General features: G+C 61.1%; 1 protein-coding gene across 9 annotated transcripts in view; it reads left to right on the top strand.

The window, feature by feature from the left end:
- SULT4A1 (sulfotransferase family 4A member 1) overlaps positions 1-15,721 on the top strand; it is a 31,115-nt gene extending 15,394 nt beyond the window's left edge. The window contains exons 2-9 of one of the 9 annotated variants that reach the window (XR_002892297.3): positions 2,910-3,040; positions 4,320-4,400; positions 5,614-5,740; positions 9,739-9,833; positions 12,244-12,382; positions 13,869-14,002; positions 14,893-14,929; positions 15,278-15,305. Coding sequence is in view for 4 of the 9 variants with exons in the window: in XM_055085338.1 (XP_054941313.1) it covers positions 2,910-3,040; positions 4,320-4,400; positions 5,614-5,740; positions 9,739-9,833; positions 10,608-11,156 (983 nt within the window). In the remaining 5 variants the exon portion in view is untranslated. Of the gene's footprint in view, positions 1-2,909; positions 3,041-4,319; positions 4,401-5,613; positions 5,741-9,738; positions 9,834-10,607; positions 11,856-12,243; positions 12,383-13,868 lie in introns of those variants that run through there. The other 8 variants (XR_008617598.1, XR_008617597.1, XR_002892299.2 and 5 more) reach the window with 8 other exon arrangements.
- Positions 15,722-21,443: the final 5,722 nt, after the last annotated feature.

Raw genomic sequence — 21,443 nt, 5'->3', positions numbered from 1 at the left:
ATTTCTAAGCGCACGGAGCTGCCCAGTGCAGCTGCCCTGAGCTGCCGGGTGGCCGGGCCTCACCAGGAGGAGCGGGCAGGTGGGAGCCACACACCGGCTCTGTAGCCTTGGGCGCAGTTAGGCCTCAGGAGCCTCATCTGTAAATGGGGGTGGTGGTCCCCACCTCACAGGTTGGTGTGAGGGTCCTGTGGCTGATGGACAGACGTTCTTTCTGACTGGAGAGCCGCCACACCACTTTCTTCCTTCAGGGCCTTTGCTCCGAAGCTGTCTCCTCAAGAAGTCTTCCTCGATTGACATATCCCCTTGAACAAACCCAGGGTTTGTTCGTGCATTCAGAAAAGGTGAGCTGAGCCTGGCCACGCGCTGGCTCTCCTGGCAAAGAGCCAGACAGAAGCGCTCGTGCCCTGTGGAGGGCGGCGGGGTGGGAGCGCGCAGAGGACCGTGCAGGCTGCTCCCGGACTGTCGCTGCGGTGGGGACCGGGGCAGGGCGAAGGGTGCTCGTCACGCGGCCGGTCAGGGCAGCGCTCACACCTGAAGCACCTGAGGGAGTGAGGAAAGGGCTCTGGGCACGGGGCCGGCCGGGAGGCCGGGAGGAGCTCTGGAAAGGGAGAGAGGCGGGTAGAGAGGTGCCGGGCGTGGGGCGCGGGGTGTGGCCGGCAGGCCCGCAGGCCAAGCTGAAGACCTTGCTCCGCCCTCGTGGGTCCCTGTTGGGATGGTCGGGTGGTCCTGGCTGCTTTCGTTGGGCTGAAAGGAGGGTGAGCAGGGCAGCGGGCTGCGGGGCCTCCGGCAGCGCCCCCGATGGAAGGGTCGGCTCCGTGCTCACCTTGATGGTAGGTGGGCAAGGCGGGCTTTGGGGCGGCAGGAGGCAGGGGCACCTGGTCTGGCGGGGCGCCGGCGGCAGGTTCCACGTGGGCCGGTGCGTGCGGGGGTCAGCGTGGAGCTGGCCTTCGCGGTGGGGCTGCTCGAGGCCCCGGGGGAGCGTGTGCAGCCGGGAGACCGGGGGGCGGGGAGATGAGGAATCAGCAGCAGGGACCGATTCCCCCGAAGCGAAGGGACCAGAGTGGCTGGGGAGGAGGGCCTGGCCAGCGGGTCTCTGCTGGGGGGCAGATGGGCTGATGACCGGGCAGGCCCTGGCTGGCTGCGGTCCGGAGTGGAGCTGAAAGCCGGGACGGAGCGGGGCCGTGCAGGGCCGGGGGAGCGCAGAGCGCCGCCTTTCTCCCCGGGCTCCCTCCCTGCCACCCCGGGGTGCCGCTGGGGCTCTGCCCTTGTGGGGTTGGCCCACTGCGTGTCCCGACCCAGGCCCCTGCTTTTCCTTCCCGCACAGATGCTGAGATGTTGGGTTTGCCTGCCGTGTGCTGTGCGCCGGGCCCTGGGGGCATTGGCGGGGAGACGGCGCTGTCGCCCCTGGAGTGAGGCCGTGCCCTCGGTGTGGTCATTGGGAGCGTCGCGAGCAGTTCGCGCCGGGCGAGGATGGGTAACGGGGGACGTGGGGGCCCCGGAAGGCCAGCTTGCTGGAGGAGACGACTGGCAGCCACCGTGCACAGGCTGCGGGGTGAGGGCCAGCAGGGAGCCTCCCGGGGAGGGGAACCCGCACCCCAGGGGGCTGGTGCAGAGCATAGGTGAAGGGACCCCCGGACTCCAGCATATGGACACTGGGAAGCTGCAGAAGGGTCTAGGCTGGGAGCCATCCACCCTGAATCTGAAATCCACTGTTCATAAGGCACAGAAGGGCTGTCCTCGAGTCTGGATGGGGGACCTGTCCAAGCCGCGTTGCTGGGACAGCCCGTGGGGCGGTCTGAGAGGAAGGAGTTGGTGGGCAGGGCTGCAGCTGCGGCCCCACGAGCGAGGGAGGCGTCCTCGACACACACACGAGCGCTCCTGTTCCCTGGAGGGCCTCTCTCCGTCTTTGAGGGTCTGGGGTGTCACTGGGCTAAGTTGTCCCATCTCCATGCTGGCTGGACCCCCCTCCGTCTTCCTCGGGGAGCAGGTTCTGCTGACCACAGCACTGGGCAGACAGGTGGTTTTTCCTTCGAATTGCATTATGCCTTGTGTGTGCGTGCTTCCTTGTTACTGCCACCAGCCCAAGATGAAGAGCCATCCCGGCACCCCAGAAACGCCTTCATGTCCTCTCTGAGTCGATAACCTTCCCCCAAAGAAGCGCTGTCCTCACCTCTGTCGCCGCAGCTTGCTTCCCCGTTCCGGACCCCGGTAGGAATGGGAACATGCAGAATCACACGGCAGACGCCCTCTGGCGTCTGCCTTCCGCTGCGGCCCAGCGTCCCGCTGTCCGAGTATCCTGGCGTATTCATTCATTGTGCTACGGACCGACGTTTCCGTCGTTTCCAGGGTTTGCTCTTCTGGGTAACGCTGCAGGGCTGTTCCGGTGTGTGTCTCCCGGTGTTGTCTCGTACGTTTCTCCGGTCACAGGGCGTACCCGTGTTTCACTTTCGTAGGTACCAGTAGACATAGTTTCCGTTGTGGATCACAGGTGGCTGGCGAGTCATTGCCCTGGACCTTCGTCACTCCTGGGTAAACGCACCCGCAGCCTCTGGAAGCCCAGGACTGAGAGTCGTCCGCTCGTGAGTCCCCGAGCCCTGGGGAGGCAGGTCCTGTGTGTCCTGTTCGCTCCTCACAACAGCCTTGAGAAATCTCCTGCCTGCGTTTAGTGCCAAGAAAACAGGAGCTCAGAAAACCTGGCTCACCCGCAGTCACCCCGAGAGGGGATTCGGGCCAAGGCCTCACGCCTAGGCCGGTGTTCTTCCACTAGGCTCGAGGCCCTCCTGGGACGCCGCATGCCCCCGGCTCTGCGGCCCTTCAGCCCTTTTTCTGGGCGGCAGGTGCCGACCCGAGAGTGGGGCTGGCCCTTGGGCTTCCTCTGGGCGCCCCTCACTGGGCTTCTCTCCCTGCAGGCACCAGCTTGCTGCAGGAGGTGGTCTATTTGGTGAGCCAGGGGGCCGACCCCGATGAGATCGGCCTGATGAATATCGACGAGCAGCTCCCGGTCCTGGAGTACCCGCAGCCGGGCCTGGACATCATCAAGGTGGGCTCTGGGCAGGTGGCAGCAGCCCACACGCCCCCCTTGGGGCCTTTCCACGGTTGCATCCTGAGAGACGGTGGCTCCTGAGGGGTTCCTGGGGGCCTCGTGGGTGGAGGGAGAGCAGCGAGCTCCCGGGACCCCCAGGCAGCTGGGGGTGGGCGGGGAAGACTGATGGGCCTGGGCTGGTGGCAGTGACCCTGGAACTGAACCAGCGGGTGACGTGGGTGGCTTGGAGGGGGAAAGGAGGCAGATGCCAGGAGTAGGGGAGATGGGGGGTGGTGTAGGGGTGAGGGGCCTCCCGCTGTGGCTCACCCGTCTGTTGAGGGGACTGGGTGGGATGTGTTTGCATCGAACATTCGGTGTCAAGAGGGAAAAAAACATGATTCTCAGGTCCCATTCTTTCTACCCCTCAGACAGACCTGGGGCTTTTTCTCTCCATCCTCCCCTCTGCCACCTCTCGTTCAGGCCTCATTTCCTGCGTGGCCCGCCTGTCCCTTCTCCCACTAGACGAGCATCCTGAAATAAGCTCTGAGAATGCCCCCCCAGCGCCGGGTCGTTGGCCCGCGTAAGCCGGTCTCTGCACCCCAGCCTCCAGCGCTGGCCCACCTGCATCCAGCCCCTCCCGCCCCTGTGCCCGCCACGGTGCTGCAGCCCCCGTTGACCCACCGCTGAGCCTTCCAGTAGAGCTGCGTGGGCCCCCGCCGCGGGCTGCCCTGCTCTTGGCTTTGGGGTCCCGCCAAGGACTGAACTGACCATGATGTCACAGCCCTCGCAGAGCTGAGATCCCAGTGAGGGAGCCCCCAGGACAGGAAAACTGAGAGTCCTAGTGGTTGAAGGGTGGCCACGCCAGACGGGAGCAAAGTGGGACGGGGCCGGGCCTCTCGGGGAGCGGGGGGCACGTCTGAGTCAGGGCCCGGGAGCGGAGCGCTGGCCGAGGGAGGGGGGCCGGGCCGGTCCAGGAGCCGCAGGAGTTCTGTGCTGAGGCTGACTGCGGGGCCCCCTCTCCGCGGCCGCTCCGGGCTGCCATCGCGGCCCACGTCCTCTGAGCAGACCCCTGTCGGTACACTCTGACTCAGGCCACGGGGGCCGAGGACGGGGACCGCGTCGGCCCGTGTCTGCCCCCAGGGTCCAGCCTGGGCGGGGCTGGGGGGGTCCTGTCTCAGGTGAGAAGGTTGTTCGGGGTGCAGGTGGTGCCGGTCCTGACTCGTCTGCGGCCCCGTCCTCCTGGGCCCCAGAGAAAGGGCGCATGTCCTCTGAGCGCCTCCCCTCTGCCCTGCTGCAGGAACTGACGTCCCCCCGCCTCATCAAAAGCCACCTCCCTTACCGCTTCCTGCCCTCAGACCTCCACAGCGGCGACTCCAAGGTAACTCCGCTCCCTGCCGCTCCCCGCTGCTCCCGGAACCAGAGGCCCATGTGCCAGTCCAAACGGTGGTCTGTCACAGGCCCAAGTTCCCAGACAACCTCGGTGTGCTAAGAGCGCTGGAGAGGCTGTCCTTGACCCCGTGTCTCTAGCATTTTATCCATGCTTCTCACTTTCGCTTTTCCTCACAGCTGAACTTGACCAGCCAGAGCCCAGCCTCTGCCCATTGAAGGCCTGAGGACTCATGGCTGCTTTCACTGTCTCCGATTTTTTTCTTTTCTTCTCAACTGCATTAGACGTATGAGGCCTATAATTCTCATCACCAGTGTCAGGACTCTAAGTTTTCTGTCTTCTGCTGATTTTAAAGTAGTGCTAGAGACACCCCAGTGTTCACAGCAGCACTATTTACAATAGGCAAGACATGGAAGCAGCCTGAGCATTCATCAGTGGGTGAATGGGTGAAGGAGGTGTGGCTTATGTATACGAGGGAATATGACTCAGCCGTAAGAAAGGACGAAATTTTGCCATTTGCAGCAACATGGATGGACTTGGAGAGCATTATGCTAAGTCAGACAGAGAAAGACAAATACCGTTTGATATCACTTATATGTGGAACCTAAAAAAAATATGACAGACTAGTGAGTATAATAAAAAAGGGAGCAGACTCACAGATATAGAGGACAAACTAGTGGTTACCTGTGGGGAGAGGGAAGGGGGGAGGGGCAGGATAGGGGTAGGGGATTAAGACATACAAACTATTATGTATACAATAAACTACAAGGATATATTCTACAACCTGGGGAGTAGAGCCAATATCTTATAATAACTGTAAATGGAATATAACCTTTAAAAGCTGTGCATCACTATACTGTACACCTGTAACTTAGGTAACATTGTACAGCAAGTATACCTTGATTCAAAAAAAAAAAAAAGAAAAAAGGAGTGCTAGAGAACAGAAGTATACCAAAACACTCAGGCGGTTGTCCTAGCTGATGCTATTGCGTGGACAGGAGTGCATCTCTGCTGAAACAAGTAATAGAGAAAAAGCGTTTGGCCTTGGTGCACGAGGGGCTGACTTTGCTGTTGGAAACGGGGTCAAAAGAGTGGGCTGTAGGCCAGTGGAAGCTGCGCAGGGCGGCCTGCCTGGGACGGAGGATCGCAGACTAGCCTCGTCTGTCCCTCTGTCCGTTCCTCTGCCCCCCCCTCCCTCTTGCAGGTCATATACATGGCCCGGAACCCCAAGGACCTGGTGGTGTCCTATTACCAGTTCCACCGCTCCCTCCGGACCATGAGCTACCGAGGCACGTTCCAGGAGTTCTGCCGGAGGTTCATGAACGACAAGTGTAAGTGTCTGTGTGACGTTACAGCGCGGCTGCTCACTCTCGCTGAGCGCCCGCGTGTCCGTCACGGTGCCCCCCGTTGTACAGTAGCCGCGGGGTGGGCTGCTTTCCCGCTGGCGGGTGGAGGAGCTGGGGCTGAGGGCTGTCAGCTTGTCCGAGGCCGAGCTAGTGCCAGACAGAGCGGGTGTCCAACGCTGAGGCCCTTCTCTCTCGCCACATCCTTGGGGTTCTGAGAAGTTCCCCAATTAAAAGCATCCCTCTTCCTGCCTGGATTCCGAGCAGCGAAAACGGTGGCCCAGATACCGCTCTTATCGGTGCCTGAGGCCAGAGTGGAGGCCGGGGCTTCATGTGAGAGCCCTGTGGGCCTTTAGCTGGACTTGAGGATCAGGCTTGGCCCCCAGCCCCAGGCCCGTGTGACAGGTGGGGTGCGCTTTGGGGGAGGGGGAAGGCAGTGCTCTGGGCAGGAGGCCTGTTCCCAGGGGAGAGGGGCGAGCTGGGGCCGAGCGAACCCGGGCCCTTCCATGTCTCCCCTCCCCGGGGCGGAGTGGGCCAGGCAGAGGGCCGGGGAGGGAGCCGTCCCCTTGGCAGCGGGGCTGGCAGCTCCTTGCTACGGTTCTGTTCCCCGCGCCCCCGAGGTGGCTCCCCCACCGCCAGCCCTGGCTTCTCTGGGCACCCTTCTGTTTAGAGTTTGCGCCCAGGAGGGTTTTGAAATGGGTCTTACGTACCTGTTAATTAAACCTGCACCCAGGCTCCTCTGCACCCGAGTCTAAAAATACACTTCCTGTTTTATTTCCCAGCTCAAGTAACCCTCAGCCTCGCTGTCCATTTGTTGTCCAACCCAGTCAGGCAGGGGTTCTGCGGTGAGGTCATGGGACAGGAGTGGGGTAAGGTGCATAATGGCGGTCCAGGAGCACAGCGCCCCAAACTTAAATGGGTGGCCCGACTGGAGCTGCCTCCCGAGCCTGGCTGAAGACCAGGTCCTCCTTAGTGCGCCGCCTGCACCGCCTGAAGGCCCTCTCTTCCCTGCCCTTGAGTCTTTGCTTCACCTGGGACCGGGAGGGGGGCCAGGGTGGGAGGGGACAGGCGTAGGTGGCCCCAGCAGCTGTACCCTAAGGCCCCTGGAACCTGCTAAAGGCCTCTGTCCAGCCTCCCTTCCCCCCAGCCCACCCACCGCCTGGCTCAGGCCCCTCGGGGGCTGCCAGGCATTTGGAGCAAGCCACTCCTGTGGTTCCCAGAGCCGTATTTCTGAGTCCCACTTTGCATCCCAGCCTTTAGAGAAGCAGTCACCTGCATGGGGACAACACTGTCGTAGACAGCGGTGTCCTGCAAGTTCAGACTGCCCTGCGGTGCAGGGCTGAAAGCCTCCTGCTGGGCCAGAGCCGTTCAGAGTTACCTAGGACAGGCCTGTCCGTGCTGTGAAGGCCACAGCACTGCCCGGCACTGAAGTCCAAGGCTGCACACGCTGGCTGCGGTCCCGCCAAAGCCTCTGCAGCCATGTCCTTAGCCTCCCCAGTCCGGTTTATTCTCTGCGCTCCCGCCCGATTCCCGCTCTCGAGGAGGCTTGCCTTCTCTGTCTGAGGTCCTGAAAACTTGAAGAGTGAAGTGCAGAGGGGCAGTGAGATGTCGCTGCTCGCTAACGGAGCGAGGACACGCTGCCCGAGCCCTGTGGTGGGGGTCGTGACCTGCACACTGCAGGGCTGGGGGGCCCTGGAGCCATGTGCCTGGGGGACAGGAGCAGGGGGGAGGAGTCCCTGTGTGTGACCACTGTCCTGTCACCCCTGTCCCCGTGCGAGTGACCCTGTCCTCACATCCTCGCCGTCCCCGAGTCACCCCCCATCCAGCCTCCCCCGTCGCCGTCCCCAGCAGCCCTGGCCGTCTGTCTGCGAGTGTTCTCTGGGAAGGAGCGGGGTTTTCTTACCTCCGTGTCCACGCCCAGTGGACTGCTTGACCCCAGGGCGCGGCTCACCTGGTCTGCGTGCCAGCTGTGGGCCCAGACTTGGGAGGCTCCGCTCGGGGCCCCGAGGGCATCAGCCTGTCCGTGAGCTGCGCAGGTCGCGTCCTTCTCTGGACTCGCCCTGGTCCCGTAAGGCGGGAAGGCCGGCCTGGCTGTTAACGTCCTGCCCCGTGCGCGCACGGAGCGGGGATGTGCCAGGCCTGGAGTCCAGGGCCCCGCGGCTGGAACTTTGCCGTGGGGGCACCGGGGCCCAGACAGGGCCAGGATTCACCCAGCGGTGGGTCTCCGGCAAGGCCTTCGGCTGAAGCCTGCCTGCGTTGGTTCACTTCCGCCCCCTTACCCCTCGCCTTCCAGAGCCCCCCGCCCTTCGTTCCGCATGAAGTGCTGGGGGGGGCGCCTAGTTGGCCCCAAGAGGGCCCTTCTGCTCTGACCTGGTCCCCAGGGCCCGCCCCTCGGCGACCCCTGACCTCCGCCTCCATCCCTCGGGGCCTCTCGGCGGGCTGCGGGGCCCAGGCTGCTGCTGTGCTGCCACCTGCTGGCTGGCGGGATGGCAGGCCGATGTTGCCGGGTCGCGCTGGCTGGGACCCAGGCGTTGGGTCAGCCCTGTTTTCCCAGCCTTGGTCACGCGTGTAAGTGTAAGAGGTTGTCAGCACCTTGAGGTGTGCCTGCGCGGGGACAGGAGCAGCCCTGCCACTCAGGGGACTCCGCGCTACAAGTAGGACCCTCGCCGGCGCCTTGCCCGTCCCACCCCGTGGAACTTCCCACCAGAGAGGAGGCGCGCAGGCGCGGCCCCCGCGGGCCCTCGTGTACGCGGGGCCCTCGGCGCCGCGGCAGCCCCGGGGTGACGGCAGAAAGGCTCAGGGTCCGCCGGTCTCACGGCCGGCGAGGAGATGAGGGGCCGGCTGCCTCTGTCCCGAGCCCTTGTCCTTCACCCTCCGCCCTCTGTCTGACCTTGCCGGCTGCTCTGACCCGCTCCGCGGGCCCCCGCGGCCACTTCTTATATCTTTAAGGCCCGTTTGCGGGCCTTGCCTCCGCGCGCCGCGTCCCCTGCGGCCTCTTCCCCTCCGCCGCCCGCGCAGCCCTCACTGATGCTTCGAGGCCCGCCGTGTCCGCGGGCCTCCCTCCCGGTGCTGGCCACTCCGCGCCGCCGTGCCCGCCTCCCTGGGGCTCTGCCGCCAGGCCGGGAGCTCCACGGCAGGGCCCCGTGCTCGCGAGCCGGACGGGCGCTCGGGCGAGCGAGGACGCGGGCAGCAGGGCCACCACCCTGACTGGCCCCCGTTATCCAGCCGGGCCCGCTTCCCGATGCCCAGCAGGCCCGGGGCGCCCGTGTTCTTCGGCCGAGACCGTCCTCTGAGTAACGTGGAAGCCCCCTCGGGAGGTGACGTCAGTGTGAATCGGCGGCGAGAATCCATCGTTTTTATGAAAAACGTTGCGAAGCAGCCTGGCCACCCTGACCTGTGTCTCTGCCTGTGTGACCTCAGCCCCACACCGGGGGGGGTGTGGGAAATGCGAGGGCTGGGGCGTGGGTGCGAGCTGTCGTGCCGTCCTGCCCAGCCTCGTGTGCCGGGACAGGGCCCGCTGCCCCTTCGCCCCCGCGCCTTCCTGGTTCTGCCTGGTTCCGGGATCCTGTCTGTGGTGCGCGTGCCTGGCAGGCCCCATTCGCAGCTCTGCCCAGAGCCTCCCGCACCCCATCCTAGCCCCGACAGTCCTGTGTCCCGCTTCCTCTGGGCGTCATTCTCTTCCTGGTCACCCCTTGTTAGAGAAACTCACGGGTGCCGGGTGCCGTCCTCCGTACCCCCGGAGAACAGAGGCTTCCACCTAAGGGTCGGGGCTTCTAGGCATCCGGGAGGCAGGGGCCGAGGCCTTGGGCAGGAGGCCGGGGGACGTGGCTCACCTTAGGGGGCTGCCGGTGGAGCCCGGGGCTTCCTGAAACACAGCTACTGGGCAGAGGAGGGAGCCTTCTGGCAGGGAAGGCAGGGAAGCAAGGCCGCCTCACACGTGCCCGCTCCCTCCCTGTGACTGGTCACCCGTCCCCTTGTCTCCACAGTGGGCTACGGCTCCTGGTTTGAGCACGTGCAGGAGTTCTGGGAGCACCGTATGGACTCGAACGTGCTTTTCCTCAAGTACGAAGACATGCACCGGGTGAGTGCGTGGGGTGCCCCGCCCTCAGTCTCACAGCTGCCGCCCCCAGTGCCGGCGGGCGGGCGGGGCCTGCAGCGCCGAGACCCCGGGCATCAGGGCTGATGGTCGGACTCCGGAGTTCCGGGTGGGCCCAGGGTCCCCCGACCGGTGTTTCGCCTCCGGCCGGTGCTGACCCCCCGGGCCTCTGCCCTGCCCTTGGCCCCCGGCCAAGCACAGCTTCTGGGTTGGTGGCATGCGGTGCTTTCGAGAGGCCCGTCTATTGTTTTTCTGCTTCAACAGCAGTGGAGCGATAGCCGGACTCACCCTGCTGCCACCCAGCACCCTCTCCGTAGGTGACCAGCTTGGGGCAAAGGGCTGAGATGGCAGAGTCCGGATTTCTCGTCCCAGCCTGTTTGCCGTAGGGTGGCAATCCTCAAAGCGCTGACAACCCCGGCGGGTGTAGCTGTGAATCGATTCCTGTGACGAGTTCTCGAGTGCCCGGCACAGAGGGTGATGGGCACTAGGTGGTGGTTGAGTGCATGTGCCAGGCTGGGCGGTGGTGCTGGGGCAGCCAGGCAGGAGCTCGCCTGTGTCCTCGGGAAAGCGAGGTCTGGAAGGGGGGCCGGCACGTCCCGTCCCGTCTCGGTGTCAGCACCGTCGTCCTCAGCACGTTAAGAGCCTCGCTGTGTGCCGAGCGTGTGCGAGGTCCCCTTGGTCCTGGAAGCCCGCCGCCCCCTGCCGGGTCTGAACCCCGCCGCTGCCCGAGCAGAAGTGCTGACGCCTCTCCTTTCTCAGGGCGACGGTGCGAACCTCCCCCAGCCCAGCCCTCCCCCCGCAACGTCCTTCCCTTTCCTCAGCTCCTCTTTGCCGAGGGACCTCAGACTTGTCTCCGCTCCTGAGCCCCTCCAGGCGAGCTCACCCCGTCCTCAGGCTGCTCTGTCAAGGTCACCACGACCCCTGTGTGTCTGGGTCCCACGGTCCGGCCCTCCCAGCCGCAGGCGACAGGCAGTCGGTCACACTTGGTCCTGCGTCCCGCCTCCCCGGACGCTCCCCCGGACTCCTCCGCGGCAGCAGCCCTGCCTCTGCCCCCAGACCTCGGCCTTGGTCTCCTCCCTCCACACTCCCTCCCCTGGTGGCCTCAGCCGGGCCTCGGGCCCCCAGGCCCGATTTGGATCCTCTCCAGGCTCATCTCCGTCCGCCCGCTGCACCTTTCTGCCTGGGTGTGTGGTGCAGATCGCAGACTTAACGTCTCCAAAGCAGACTCCGGAGGCGTCCCCTCGGGTCCTCTGCACCTTCACCCGTCTGCATCCAGGGCAGCGGCTCTGTCCTCCACTGCTCACGTAGAAGTCCGGACTCATCCTTGACTTTCCCCTCTCTCACACCTGGCCTTCATTTTCCAAATCCTGTTGGCTCTACCTTCAAAACATATCTCTTATCTGACTGTTTCTCCCCAGTTCTGCCCCCGTCTCCCTGGTCCAGGTTGGTGTCACTGTGGCCTGGGTTTTCGCAGCCTCCCTGCCTCTTCGTCCCGCCCCCCGCAAACACAAACAGTAAAATGCACTGGATGATGATCAATGCTGAAAAATAAAGCAGCAAAGGGAAGTGCCGGGGAGGGGCGGTGGCAGGTTTAAGGGCAGGTCAGGGAAAGCGTCACCGATGGGGACAGAGACCTGAAAGAAGTGAGGGAGTGGCCCACGTGGACACCTGGAGAAGAACATGCCAGACAGGACACAGCAAACGAACGTCCCAGAAAGAACCCGCCTGACAGGCTGAAGGAACAGCATGGAAGCCAGCGTGGACCCGGCGGTCAGGCCCCTGCGGCGCGGGGTGCGGGTCCGGGTGTCTGCCCAGAGGGACGTGGCCATAGCGAGCAGGTGGGCGGGGCCCCTCCGGAGGCCGCTGGGCTGCGCCCGTAATGCTCCGCTCTCAGGAGTGGTGCGGCGATGGGGCCCAGAGGTGGCTCTATGTCAGCGAGTCGAGCAGAGCTGAATCTTGCTTCACACCACGCCAGCTCCGCCTGCCCGGCGGGGTGGGCCGGCCCTGAGGCCTGTGCGGGGTCCCTAGGGTCTCCCTGTTCTCCCGAGTGCCAGTCTGGAGTCCCGCTGATGGCGTGGCGGGACGGGGAGAGGGTGAGCTGCTCTAGCTCCTGGCGCAGGTCCAAAGTGCCTTTCCTCCTTGCTGCTGTTTAAAATGACCGCAGCTATATCGGGACCTCACGTCTGCTTCCGCGGGACCCGGGTTGGAATCCCAGGTCGGCCACTTGAGAGCTCAGCGCCCTTGCGCAGTTTCTTAACCTGGATTTTATTTCCAGACGAGGCCAATTTCAGGCTTGTCTCGAGGACTAAGGAAGGCTGTGGGTCCAGTACCCGAAGTCGTGTCCTGTAAAGGCGCCGCCTCCGACAGGCTCCCGTGCTCTGCTCTTGTCTTCCAGGACCTGGTGACCATGGTGGAGCAGCTGGCCCGGTTCCTGGGGGTGTCGTGTGACAAGGCCCAGCTGGAGTCCCTGATCGAGCACTGCCACCAGCTGGTGGACCAGTGCTGCAACGCCGAGGCCCTGCCTGTGGGCCGGGGTACGCGCCCCGCCTGTCCCACCCTCCTCCTCTCTGCCTCTGCCTGGGGCCCCGGGGGCCTCGTCCCCCTTCCTGCCGGTGTCCTCGCGCTTTCTGGACCACAGTCCCCCCCGTGTCAGGGTCCCGCTGCCCCGAGCCTCATTCCTCCAGAGCCCCGCGTTCTTCGAGGGGCAGGAAGGTAGCCCGAGAAGTGTCACTGAGGCTCCCCGGAGCTCCCCGCTGGAGTTGGCCCGTCACCCCGCACACGCGGTGTTGGAGTTCGCGGGCAGGCTCTGTGGGCACGAGGTGTTTGAGGCGGGCGCCTTCCCAGATGCCCCACAGGGCAGACCCTGGGGATGGGTTGGGGGCTGTGATGTTTAGAAGCGCAGTGCGTGCACGTGGCCTCCTTGAGCTCCAGCCGGCCCGTGGGAGTCGAGGGAAGAGGGTGGGGGGAGTCCGTGTGCGGAAGGGCCGTTTCCCTCCATCCCCCAGGGGAGCTAGCAGCACGGGGCGGGGTGGGGGGAGCAGCTCCGTCCGGGGGAGGGGGGGTGTGGTGTGCGCGCGCGCGCGCGTGTGTGTGTGTGTGTGTGTGTGTGTATGTGTGTGTGTGTGTGTGTGAGAGAGAGAGAGCGAGCGAGCGAGCGAGAGAGAGAGAGAGCACACGAGCAGGAAGTGCAGGCCTCGGCTGTCACAGAGGCTGGCGCGCCCTCCTGGTGCGAGAGCTGTGTCTTGCGCGTGAAGCAGTTCGAGGTGAGGCAGCTGTTCCGGGCAGGAGTCCTCCCCAGACCCACGTGGGTTGCTCTCCGTGCCCTCAGGGCTTGTGGTATTTGAGGCTGCTCGGCCGTGGAGAGCTCGGGCATTAAAATGCCGGGCACGCTGGGTGCTGGCCGAGGCCTGTGAGCCCCCCTTCGGCAAGAGTCGCGCCTGACTCGGTGCTGCGGACCCGAGGCCGGTTCCCAGCTCCCTCGGGTGGTGAGAACGCCGGAGGGGAGGGCCCGGAAACGACGCCGGACTCCGCAGGCAGCTGCCTGGAGCGGAGAGAAGAGCTGGGCTGCAGCCTGGCCTGGCCAAGCTCGGGCCACGCCCTTGAGCTTCTCTGGCCTTCTGTCCTTCCTCTAAGGAGGGCGGGTCGGTCGTGGCTGCCGGCCCGCTTGGCTCGCAGGGCTGTCTGGAGGTCAGGGGGCGAGCGCCTTCCTGTAAAGGCAGGTGGGCCGCTCTCTAAGAAGACACTAACAAGCCACATCACCCTGCCGTTTCGTTGCTGGCTGCGTCTTCACAAATGTTTATTATTTAAAATTTATTTGCTCTTTTTTATTTTGCTTTCGCTGTGTTTGTTTTGTTATCCTTGGGTGTGACCTTCTCCAGAATCCCCCTTTCGGTTCATTTGTGTGGTTAAGAAGTGTCGAGAACATACTGCATGCCCGTGTGCTCCTTCCGACGTGTTTGCTTTATCATCGTTTACCTTGGTTTTGCTTTATTTCAGTTATTTGATTTTGTTTTCTTTTAGCATATTGCCTCTTTGCTCAGAAGACCTCCTTGCGTTGGTGAGAATGCAGGGGCTTGAGTAGCCAGCTGCATTGCTTAGATTTGATTCATATCACAGCATAAATTGCACTGTCTTGATTCCAAATCCTAAACCAGGTGGGTGACTCCTTTGATGAGCTCTCAGCTGCCTCAGCTGGGAAAAATAATCATGGAAAAATATATTTGTGGTGTGATTGGTCTAGAAGCTTTTAGTTTTGTCCCTTAGGTATCATTAGAGGGTAGCAAGAACAGTCTCTCTTGTTTTTCCTCTCCAACGCTGACGTATAATTTTTCATCACCGAAGAGAAAACCCTTGTCACTTTGGATCTATTAGCTCAGCATTTGCAGGGTTGCAGTTTCGTATGTGAGGTCCTGCCGGGACAAGGACGACTGTTAATAACAGAGCTAACGAAGGATGTTTGCTGGAGACGGTCAGAGCTCTGATCTCAGAGATGCTGACGGTGAACAGAATACGAAACGGGCATTTCAGTCCCCCGAGGCGGCTATATAAAAGCACAGCCCCGGCTCTCCGGATGACGCGTTCACAGCTCCTGTAGGTGGGAGGGCGGGACCCCCACTTGTGACATCTTCACGGTCGCCATTCATATGTGACCAGAACAGCTGAAGATTTTGTAGTTAAGGCAAGTGGGTTCAGCAGTTTTCGTCATTTTGAGCGCTCTCTTCCCTCCGTAAAGGGATGGGTAGGCCCATGCCTGCACGTCAGCTGCACTCTCCAGGCTCCCTCGCGTCTGCCAGGAGGAGGTCTCATTTTCTGACCGAGCCTCGCTGAGCTGTGGCTGTGACGGAGTGGCTGGGGGGCCCGGGACTTGTTTTGATGTTGAGTTGGGAGCTCTGACTGTTTTTCTCCCTTTAAACTCCTGACGATGCACGGGCAGCCTTCCCGAAATCTTCACCCTTGACCTGGTCAGGCGGCTTCCTGCTCACCAGAAAATGTTCTACCTTTTTGGATGATTTTTTTTTTTTTTTTTCCTTTTAAAATTCTCCAGAAGCAAATCGTGCCTTGGTGGAGCTGTTGAGCCGTGAGTGAGTAGTGGTGCCACGAGGACCCAGAGCCACGCGGTGCCCGGAGCCGCAGATCTGTTCCACAGACTCTGTCTGTCCTCTGGGGTGTTGTGACCCCCCCGCTTCGTGCCTGGTGCTGGGGATTCAGCGGCGGATGGGCAGGGCCCGCGGCTCTGCACGTTTGTGGTGCTGGGCGGTCAGGGAAGAGGGTTCAGCTGGTCTGTAGTTCACATGGGCCGTCCTGCCCCAATAGGCCAGGTGCACGGGGGTCCGGGAGTAGATCTGGAACCTTCCAGATCCATTTCCTGGGGTTTGGTAGCTGGCCTGACAGCAAGTGAATTCAGCACATTCTGCTCGTTTGTGTTTTAGGACGAGTCGGGCTGTGGAAGGACATCTTCACTGTCTCCATGAACGAGAAGTTCGATTTGGTGTATAAACAGAAGATGGGAAAGTGTGACCTCACGTTCGACTTTTACTTATAATAACAGCAACAGCAAACTTGCATGCTCACAGTACCCAGACACTAATAGCTCAAGTCCCGTTTGCACTCATTTGTTACTTGCTGGACAAACTCTGGAAGCAGTGTAAGACACGGCGGAGAAACGGAGGAATGGGGTTCTTTCCGATCCAGAGCAGCTGTCTCACCTTTGGAATTTGAAGTCTACATGTCTGATTACAAAGATTGCGGTTCTGATGACCTGGACCATACGTATCCTGTCTGTAACATATGCAGCTAGAATGTCTACCTTTTACAACCCACATTATTTATTGTATTTTATAGAGCTTTTCACTGGAAATCTAAATAAATGTCAGTAAACCAAATAAAAGTTCATTTCCGAGGGACTCAGGAGTGAACCACACCCGAATGGTAGGGAGAGCTCAGGGTTGACTCTTTATTTTTGTAGTTTTCTTGCGTAAGGCACAGCCATTCGGTTCTTGTCTGGTTGTGAGACGCTGGTGAGGACCGAGGGCGAGTCGGGCGTCGGGGGGACCTTGTTTCTGCCGGTGGCGTTCAGTTCTCAGTAGTCGCCCCGGGATACAGCAGGAACTGTTCGCTGGGGCGTTTTCAGAGAGGATGCCCTCCTGCCAGCGACCCCCGGCCAGTGGCTCCGAGGCTGATGCAGAGGACCCGGCGGGACGGGCCCGCGACGCGGTGACCGGAGAGCCCTCCACAGAGACACCGAGTCCACTTGGAACCTGACTTTTCGTTCCGCAGTCTTACTTTCATGCCCCAAAGTAGAAACCTGCTTATGTTGGCAAACAGATGACTGATGGTAAATTCTAGAACTCCTGGGTCTTTACGTACCGTTCATTGTTCCATCTGGGCCTGCAACTCTGCGCCCCGGCGACCCGACGTGCGAGCGTAGCGCCCCGTCTCACCCAGACGGCGCTGGCGATGTCGCCTTCGGTGCTGTGTCCGAGGGAGTGGAGGCGCGGTCTTTACTGCCCCGCCACTCGCTTCGTTAACTGGCCCACGTTAGTCCCGAGGAGCGATGGAAGGGCGGCCAGGTGAGAGCAGGGCCAGCGGCCAGTCTGTACGCGCACTGCCGCTCCGGTGGGACGGGGCCGTCCCGGCTGTCTGGCTGGGAAGTGCCCGGAGTGGGGGCCGGAGGGGCCGCCACGGCACGCGCGAGGGCTCCGGGGTGCGTGGTGTCTTCGGAAAGCGCGGACGTGCGCTTTGTTCCTCGTTGAGGAGAGTGGCTGCAGCAGGGCAGGCGGTACTCGGCGCCTTGCGGTGGGCTCAGCTGCACCGTTTCTGTGTATCTGCGAGGGAGGCAGCTTTCTGTGAGATTTCTTTTCTATTTTTCTATTTCTAGTGCTGTATGGGTATTACGGAGCTCCACACCCGATAACTAATGTGCTTGCTTGCATCTTGAATAAAGACGCGTCCCGTGCCTTGTGTCCAGCTTGTGCCGAGCGGTGGAGACGGGGGCCCTGCGTGGTCCCCTCAGCGCTTCAGGGCAACGAGAGTGAGCCCCGCTGCCCTCCGTCCCTGGGGCTCAGAGGGTCTTGGGCCCTGTCGGGCTGGGTCACTCAAGACTCAGCGTTCCAAGGGTTGAACTTCCCTCACTGTTTGTCCCTTCACCTTTGGTATCTTTTTAAAGCTGAAGTGAAAGGAAGGGTGGGGGGAAAGGAGAAAAGCATGGGGGAGGTTTTGGTGCACCTGGGGGTCCAGAGGTCTCGGTCTCTGTCTTGGAAGATCCCGCTTTCAACAAGGTGGACGGTGGTATAGAGACCAACCCGGCCGATGGCACTTCGCCCCTGTGAAATCCAGAGTCCGTCTAACCGATTCCTTGTGGAAGGAAAGTCCAGGACATTGTTGTACTGAACAAAGCTTCGGCTTTCTGAAAAGTCATGTTTATTTTCAAATGGACTAGTTCCTTTAGGTCTCAGGTGAAATCCCGGAATTTATTTTGGTACCTGGGATGACCCTAGACCCCCAGGCCCCAGGTTAGTTAAAGGAATATCCAGTCTGCTATGTCCCAGGGGGTCCGCTCCCAAATCACTTACAAATCACCTAAAATAAAGCAGACAATAACGGTAGAGCCCTTGGATCGAGAAGCGGGGCAATGCCATACATTCACGGTGCTATTTAGTGAATGTCCGCTCTGGCCCTGCCTGGTTGATGTTTCACCGCATCCTACGGACTCACTGAGTCCACACCTGAGCACCCGCGCTGCACGGGGCCCTGCTAGAGGCACTGGGGATGCAGTGACGCGGCAGAGGGCCCCGGCCTGCTCGGTGTTCACGCTCTCGTGGGGGAGATGATGTCACGAAATCTGGGGTGAGTACGGGCTCGAGCAGGCCGTAAGGGACCGGTGTGCTCCTGAAGGACCAGGGGAAGCCCAGTGCAGAGATGCTGCTTGAGCTGAGACCAGGAGGACGTGAGGGACTCAGGCTTGGGGCCGCCTGGGGGAGGGGCAGGGCGGGGCCGGTGTGCTGGGCGGGGCCCGGAGACTGGGCGGCAGGGACTCAGTGTGGAGGGAGGCCAGGAGGCGGCTCACGGAAGTCCTCGCACGTCGTGAGGGTTGGATTTTGTACAAAGAAATGAAGGCACAAGAGCCTTCCTTAACTGAAGGAATGCTACCTGGTTTGCCTTTTCAACTCTTAGCTGGCTCTAAGCGTTCTCGGGCCACGTGTGCTGGGACCCGGCTGCTACCTTGTGCACACGGAGCAAAGCCAAGGGCAAAATGATTCAAGGCAAAAGGTGCCGTGCAGCCCACGAGCAAAGCCAGTCTGGAGGGTGGCAGGGCCCACGGGGTAGCGTCCGGGCGGGGGTGGGATTGGAGGGGCCGGGAGGTGAGGAACGTCTGCACGGTTGGAGAGGAGAGAGGCCTGGGCAGGTGGCTGACGTTACGGACACCCCTCGGGATTCCTGCACGTCAGGGGCCTCCGGTGGTGAGTCCCTGGTGGCCTGGCCTTTTGACTTCACGGACCAAAAAGATTCCAGAAAGTATCTGGGGCACCAGCATAGGGCTTTACTCCCAAACAGCTGGATTCGCCACAGCCCCTCACCAGCTGGGACCACCCCGTGCCCTCCGCCTGGGCCTGACACCGTGCCATTCGGGACCTGTCACCCTTCCCCCACTCACCCAGTTTCTTTGTCTGAAAGGCCCAGGAGGGCCTTCCTGGCACAGATTTGGTGGCCCTCCCACCTAAGCACGTAGGCCACTTAATTTCTCTGACGCGGTGTCATAATTTACGTAACGGAGGTGATCTTCCTCCTGCTTACCTCATGGGATGGTCATGACAAGGTCGAAGTGGCTTTGAAAGCATGAATAAAATTCGCAGAATTGATGGTCTGTGCTTGGCGCTGCTGGTGAGCACCCCCTAGTGGCCAAGTCTCCAGCGACAGCCCATCTCCTCAGTCCACAGTGAGGTCGCTCACTCCGGATGCGGCCCTCAGCCCGGTGGATACAGGCGAGGTGCACAGTCCCTGTCCCGGGAGGCCCCGCGTGAGGGACAGTTTTACCACCTTTCTGGGCAGAGGGACTGCGGTGGTAGCGGGTGGCGGGAGCCCTGGGCGTCCCCGAGGACTCTGGGCCGCGGAGGCCGGCCTCCCATAGGGTTTGGCCTCCGCCCTACCCGTGCAGCCATCTTCCACCCCTCACTGTAGAACGAGGGTTTTCAGACTGGGGTGGCACGTTGGCCAGACGGTCCGGCCTCGCCCAGCTGAGGGATGCCCTCTGACATCCCTGGACGTCCATCCCCGACAAGCCCACCACCTCCTGGGACAGCCCTTCCGCTGCTGGCAGTGCTCTCCGGCCACTTGTGCAGACCCCCACCCAAGCCCGGGACCGCCCCGTCCCTGGCCTCCCTCGCCTGAGATGCCCAGCCCTGCGTTCACCTGGTGAGTGCTCTCCTCCGCCCCCAGGCGTCCCCTGCCTTCCTCTCATTCCGCCCGCCTCACTGCTCTGCACTGGTCTCCCCACGTGGACAGTGACACCCTGCAGGCTGGACCGTGCTGTGTCAGTCTTTTCCTACGTTGGAATTTGGCATATAGTTAGCGCCTAATGAGTGAGTGGAATCTTTCATTCTTGGAGTGGGTTTTGTTTTTTCCGAAGACCATCTGCCCTGTCCCTTCTATGCCCTGTTCTCGGTCCTGCCCTCGGGGGCCGTAACCTCCCAGGCAAGAACTAGGCTGGCGCCCTGCCTCCTCACCAATCGGGAACAAAAGGAATGGTACGGAGAGCCGGCACTCCGGGGATGCCGAGCAAGGAGAGGTGACCGTAGAACAGCAGGGAGACCGCTAGATGTAAAACATAGGGTGAGAGCTGAGTCTGCAGCAGGTGGCACGTGGGTAGGGCAGGGGCCAGGGACGGGCATGCCCGGTGGGAAGAAATGGGATGCACTAAAATGAGTCAGGCAACTGGTTCTAACCCAGCTCTGCCACTACTGGTGGGACCAAAGGGGAGGTCCCTTTTCATCTCATAATGACGAGGTCTCGTATCAGGTGTCTTGAACACCCACGCAGCTCACACATGCCGCGACTCTTCAGTGGTCAAGCTGTCTATCAGTTCAACCCGAGAGGAGCTGATCAACGGGGGAGACCGTGAATTTTTAGCCAGTGATGGACTCTGCCAGCGAGGGCAAAGAGAATCTGTTACAGCAGCACCTGTCACACAGCTTGGGCCCACAGCAGCCATCGCCAAGGCGTGCTGAGCCTTTGCCAAATCTACACATCAAGTGACAATCTGATTCTCACACTTGGATCCCCGTAAGCTAGTTGGCACCCGATGTCTGAGCTGCAGTCCTTAAATCTGTCCCCTCACCGCTGACGGAAGGAATCTGTGCTCTATTAAAAGCATTCTTTAAACACCAGAGAATGCTAAGTGTGTTTAAAATATAAAAAAAATCAACCAGAAAATGCATTTCCCCCTCTTTAAAGTTGTCATCTTTACATGTATCCGTGGTGTTGGGCACCAGCTGGGAACAGAAGTCTTAAAATATCACGAGCAAGGCCATCTCTGCGGAAGGAAAGACTCCCAAGGCCAACAAGACTCTCTTCTCCAGTCTTTGGCATCCTCGAAAAACTTAAGTGAATTGGTTAAAATCTCCCCCACCTATTTTTGCTGTCTTTCATTTCCCCCCTTTACAATCCATAGTACATGGGATTTCCAGGAAGTCTTTTTTACTCAAATACAGCTGGTAGCTTGGAGCTCATCTAACTCTGCTCAAGAACCACTGGCTGGCTGGGCCTCTGTGCCGCCCTCAGGCTCTTCCCTCTGCCTGGACTGCCTTCCCCAGCTCCGCCCGGATCGCGCCGATTTAAGGCTGAAGCTCAGCACAGGCAAGGTCTACTCCAAGAAAGCCCTGAAGTCTCCTTCCCATGCCCACTCCTGTGTCTCTCATAACAGACCCCGGCCCTGCGACCATCTGCTTCTTGGGGCTACGGCCATGTCTCTTTCACTTTCCTTGGTGCCGAGAAGTTAGCTCAGAAGAGACCGTCAGTGACGTGCTGGTGGTCTGAATGGTCCCAGCATCCGTTGAATTCAGCCTTCCCTGGGCATCTCAACACAGACTCAGACTCTGCAAGCACATCGTCTGTGACTCACCACGTGGGCCCTCTCTGGTCCGGCCGCACAGCTCCCTCCTACACACCTCACGCGCTCTTCCCCAACTCGGCTGGACCATTTTGCCCTCTTGGAAAAAGCCTTCCCTGCTATTTCTAAGTGTTGCCGATTCATGTCCACCACCTGCCGCAAGCTGGGCTCAAAACAGTCTCCAGGAGGCCGTCGTGAATTAACTTAGCTCGCTGACGCTGCCGTCCTGTAGGTACCCAGGTTTCCATTTTTACCAAAGACATCAGGAGGGTTGCCAATTATGGCAGGCAGACTGATTTTCAGGGGCTGGTGGCTACCTCTCTCCTGGGTCCCTACCACACTTGGGGGTCTCCAGAGGAGGAGAAGGCCAGAACCTTCCTTAGCCCAGAGAAGGAGTGACTGGGGTGTCCCCACTCTCGCTGTGAGACAAGATGTGACAGCAAGTACCTTTCTCCTTAGAATGGAGTATGCCAGGAGTTAGAGCCTTGAAT

Source organism: Physeter macrocephalus, chromosome 6, assembly GCF_002837175.3.
Source record: "Physeter macrocephalus isolate SW-GA chromosome 6, ASM283717v5, whole genome shotgun sequence".
NCBI classification, from domain to species: domain Eukaryota; kingdom Metazoa; phylum Chordata; class Mammalia; order Artiodactyla; family Physeteridae; genus Physeter; species Physeter macrocephalus.
This window is presented reverse-complemented; position numbering and strand designations above follow the sequence as displayed.